The sequence below is a fragment of the Camellia sinensis genome, chromosome 2 (genome assembly GCF_055761805.1).
Source record: "Camellia sinensis isolate YWXY chromosome 2, ASM5576180v1, whole genome shotgun sequence".
NCBI classification, from domain to species: domain Eukaryota; kingdom Viridiplantae; phylum Streptophyta; class Magnoliopsida; order Ericales; family Theaceae; genus Camellia; species Camellia sinensis.
This window is the reverse complement of record NC_138962.1, coordinates 98,536,717-98,541,226: the sequence shown is the minus strand read 5'-3', so window position 1 is coordinate 98,541,226 and position 4,510 is coordinate 98,536,717. Positions and strand designations below refer to the sequence as shown.

At 50.0% G+C, this 4,510-nt stretch overlaps 1 protein-coding gene across 1 annotated transcript; it reads right to left on the bottom strand.

Annotated features, from left to right (window-relative positions):
• Positions 1-33: 33 nt before the first annotated feature.
• On the bottom strand, positions 34-435 carry LOC145816088 (uncharacterized). Its single transcript, XM_082912331.1, has one exon. It carries the CDS (start codon positions 433-435, stop codon positions 34-36), a length of 402 nt encoding a protein of 133 aa, XP_082768457.1.
• Positions 436-4,510: the final 4,075 nt, after the last annotated feature.

The following is a 4,510-nucleotide window of genomic DNA, read 5'->3' as shown; positions in this document are numbered from 1 at the left end:
CTATAGGTCTAGAAAGCTAAGTAATAAAAGCAATTACATTTTAGAAGTAAAGATCTTAAGGTTGGCCGCATTCCATGGTCTGGGGACAACTTTGCCATCTAAATCTTCCAGATGATACGCCCCTTTGCCAGCGAGGCTAGTCACCTTGTATGGTCCTTCCCAATTTGCACCGAGCTTTCCTTTGCCAGGGACTACCGTGTTGCCCAACACCTTTCTTAAGACCCAGTCCCCGATCTTGAATAACCTAGGGTGCACCGCCTTGTTGTATTTCTTGGAGAGTTCTTGCTGATAAGCCGCTATATGGATCAGTGCCTGCTCCCTTATTTCCTCGGCAAGGTCTAGCTCCAATGCGACAGCTTTGTTGTTCAGATCTGGCTGGAAACTCTCAGACCGGATGGTTGGCATGCCAATTTCCAGCGGGATGACGGCCTCCATGCCATAGGCCAAAGCGAATGGTGTTTCTCCGGTCGAAAGCCTTGGCGTAGTACGGTACGCCCAGAGTACATTAGGGAGTTCTTCGGCCCACTTCCCCTTGGCCTTCTCAAGTTGCTTTTTCAGCCCGTCCAGGATGGTCTTGTTTGAGGCCTCTGTTTGACCATTTGACTGAGGATAGGCCGGCGTTGAATTATAGAACTCGATCTTCAACTTTTCGCAAAATTTGCGAAAGAGTTTCCCATCGAATTGAGTGCCGTTATCCGAGATGAGGGCCTTGGGTATACCGAAGCGAGTGATAACATTTTGCCAGACAAACTTCTTCACTTCCTTTTTCTTTATGGTTGCCAATGGCTCGGCCTCAACCCACTTTGTGAAGTAGTCAGTGGCGGCGATAAAGAATTTGCGATTGCCTGGGGCTGCTGGGAGTGGCCCCACTATATCCAATCCCTAGAGTGCGAACGGCCAAGGACTTGTAAGGGGGAGCAATTCTCTCGTTGGCTGGTGGATTTGGTGAGCAAATTTCTGACACTTTTCACACCGGCGAATGTATTTCTGCGCGTCTGCCTGCATGCACGGCCACCAATAACCTTGGGAAATTGCTCGGTAAGCCAAAGACCTGCCCCCAGTATGGCTGCCTCAGATGCCTTCATGGATCTCATAGAGAAAGGTTTCCACCTTGGCGGGGTGGACACACTTCAGATACGGCCCGGTAAAAGACTTCTTATACAAGGCTCCGGACGGGGAGAGCCAAAACCGCTCTGACTTGGCCCGAATCTTGTTAGCCGCCTTCTTCTCTTCTGGTAGAACTCTATCTTTCAGGAAGGCGATGATGGGGTCCATCCAGGAAGGACCCAAGTCGGTGCAGAGTACCTTGGTCATTTCTGGTTCTTCAATGCTTGGCCGAGGTAAAAATTCTATCATCAAGGGGTTAGGAAAAGCTGTCTGAGTAGAAGCAAGTCCGGCCAATTCATCAGCCGCGTTGTTTTCTTCGCGGTTGATTTGTTCCATCCTTATTGCGGCGAACTTCTTGATCTCTGCGCGTACCAGCGCCTGATACTTGGCTATTCTTTCGTCCCTTGTCTCATACTCCCCTGAGACCTGATTGACCACCAGCTTGGAATCGGTGAATACCATAAGGGCTGACGCCTTCATTCTCAATGCGTTTCTTAGTCCGGCAAGGAGGGCTTCATACTCCGCTTCGTTGTTGGATGCTGGGAAGCCGAGCGTAATTGCCGGCTCGATAATCAGCCCATTTGGTGAAGTCAGTACGATGCCCAGCCTAGCCCCTTGTCTGTTGGATGCCCCATCGACGAAGAGCTTCCACATCTCACCAATAAACAACTTCCAGCAATCAGAGGGGTTCTGGGAGCTTCTCAATTCCAAGTCTCTGATCGGTTCATTCTGGTCTCTTTCCTTGCCTTGGTTGAGTCCGTCTTCCAAGAAGTCACCCGGCTCCTCTAGTTCGGTCGCTCTTCGCCCTTCTCCCACTTGTGAGCCAACACTTGTCTCTATTGCTAGAACCATGGGCTGCGCTAAATTCGCTCCAACCAAATCAGCCGGGCAAACTAGATGCGTTCCAAGGGCAAATTCCGCCACAAAGTCTGCAAAAGCTTGAGCCTTGATTGCGGTGCGCGGGCGGAACTTGATATCGTACTGCCCCAATTCCACGGCCCATTTCAAAATTCTTCCGGTGAAGTCTGCCTTTTGAAAAAGTACCTTAAGTGGAAACTCGGTTAACACAACTATTGTATGGGCATGAAAATAGTGCGCCAGCTTTCTTGATGCCATCATCAGGGCCAGCGCTAATTTTTCCAGCGGAAGATATCTCGTCTCGGCCGGGAGCAAAGCCTTGCTTACATAGAAGATGGGCAAGTGCTGGATGCCTTCAGCGGGGACTAGAACGGCACTCACAACATGTTGAGAGACTGCCAAGTAGAGATACAACTCTTTGCCTGGCCGAGGTGTGACTAAGATAGGGGCTGAGGAAAAGTATATTTTTAAGTCTGCCAGTGCACGGTCACATTCGTCATCCCAGGAGAACTTGGCCTTCAAAGTTTTAAAGAAGGGCCTGTAACGATCTGAAGACCGGTTGATAAATCTGTTCAGCGCGACTGCCATCTCGGCAAGATGTTGCACGTCCTTCGTGGAGTTTGGGCGCTCCAGCTCTTGTATAGCCTTGATCTGTGATGGGTTGGTTTCAATCCCTCGGTTTGTGACCAGAAACCCCAGAAACTTCCCGGTGCCGACTCTGAAGGCGCACTTGGAGGCATTCAAACGAAGTTTGCGGTGCTTAAGTATGACAAACATTTCTGCTAGGTCGGCGAGGTGTTGAGACTTCTCCTTACTCTTTACCACCATATCGTCGATGTAGGTCTCCATTGTTCGGCCCAAAAAAGGAGCGAACATCTTTGTCACCATCCTTTGAAAAGTTGCCCCGGCATTCTTCAGTCCGAACGGTATGACTCTATAACAATACAGGCCTCTAGGAGTAGTGAATGACGTGATCTCTCGGTCTGGTTCATACATGGCTATCTGGTGGTAGCCGCGATATGCATCCAGGAAGCTAAACCTCTGATGGCCAGCGGTCAAGTCCACCAGCTGGTCAATTTGAGGGAGAGGGAAGCTATCCTTTGGGCATGCACGGTTAACCGTCTTGTGGTCAACGCAGACTCGCCACTTGCCATTCTTTTTCGGGACCACCACCGTGTTGGATATCCATCGAGGGTATTGCACTTCTTCTATCGCTCCTGCTTCCAACAAATTTTTGACCTCCTCTGCCACTACCTCGGCATGGTGCAGAGCTGAGCAGTGAGTCCTCTGAATGACCGGCCGCGCATTTGGGAAGACATTCAACTGGTGGCAAATAAAGCTGGGGTCGACGCCAGGCATGTCATAAGGCGTCCACGCAAAAGTCTCTAAATTGGAAACCAAGAAGTTGACATAACCTATCCACTCGGCGCTACATAAAGATGATCCCAAGAGGAAGAACTTAGTTGGGTCGTTCTCGTCGATGCGCACATCCACTAAATCCTCGACCGATTTTTCCTTGGCCTTTCTTCCTACGTCTTCAAGGACCTCCTTTCCCTCGGGTCCCTCAATCATTTGGACAAATCCTTTGGCTGCTTGGCTGCCATTTACCGCAACGAAGCATTGTTTTGCCATCACCTGGTCTCTCCAAACCTCTTCGATCTGCTTGGTGGGCACCGGAAAGCGCATAACTTGATGGAAGGTTGACGCAACTGCTCGCATGGCGTGTAACCAGCCTCTTCCCAAAATTAAGTTGTAAGTGGATGGAACCTTGAGCACCCAGAATTCCACTTGCTTTACGATCGAACCCGCTTTGACCGGCAAAATGATCTTTCTGATCGGCCATTCTGGCTGAGAGTTGAAGCCAACCAAAGGGGATGTTGCAGGGGCCAAGTCCTTGTCCTCTAACTTCATTTGTTTGAACGCATCATAATACATAATTTCGATCGAACTCCCCTGGTCGATCAAGATTCTCTTGATGTTAAAGTCTTTGACGCGAAGAGTTACTACTAGGGCATCATTGTGGAGCATTTGGATCCTTTCCAAATCCTTGCTCGAGAAGGTAAGGATGTCTTTCTCCTCGGTCTTTCCCTTTTTCACAGCGGGCTGGACGAAGAGCGCTTCCCTCATGTGCTCGGCTTTCTTAATCATCCCTCTAAGCTCGCACACCCTCGCTGGTTCAATGATGCCATGGATGACGTTGATTACACCTTACGGCGCCGCGTCCAGGGCATCTATATAGCGACCCCGGTCTTTTCCCATTTGATTATTGTATCCGGACTTAGGTTCCGTAGATTCCGTCATTGTATAATTGTTGTTGTCATTCATTATTTTCTTATTTTGAGTCTTGGGTTGTGTTGGGAAGTTTTGGAGCAGGTTGGTTGAGCTTAGGAACCAAGTCTAGTTGCCCAGATTTTGGCTTGTCCGCTCGAGCGGGGGTTTGGACGCTCGAGCGGGGAATACACCCATCCAGTATGTCCTGTGTAGTGTTGGACGCTCGAGCGGGGGATTGGACGCTCGAGCGGGAAGGCGTGAGTGACGCTCGAGC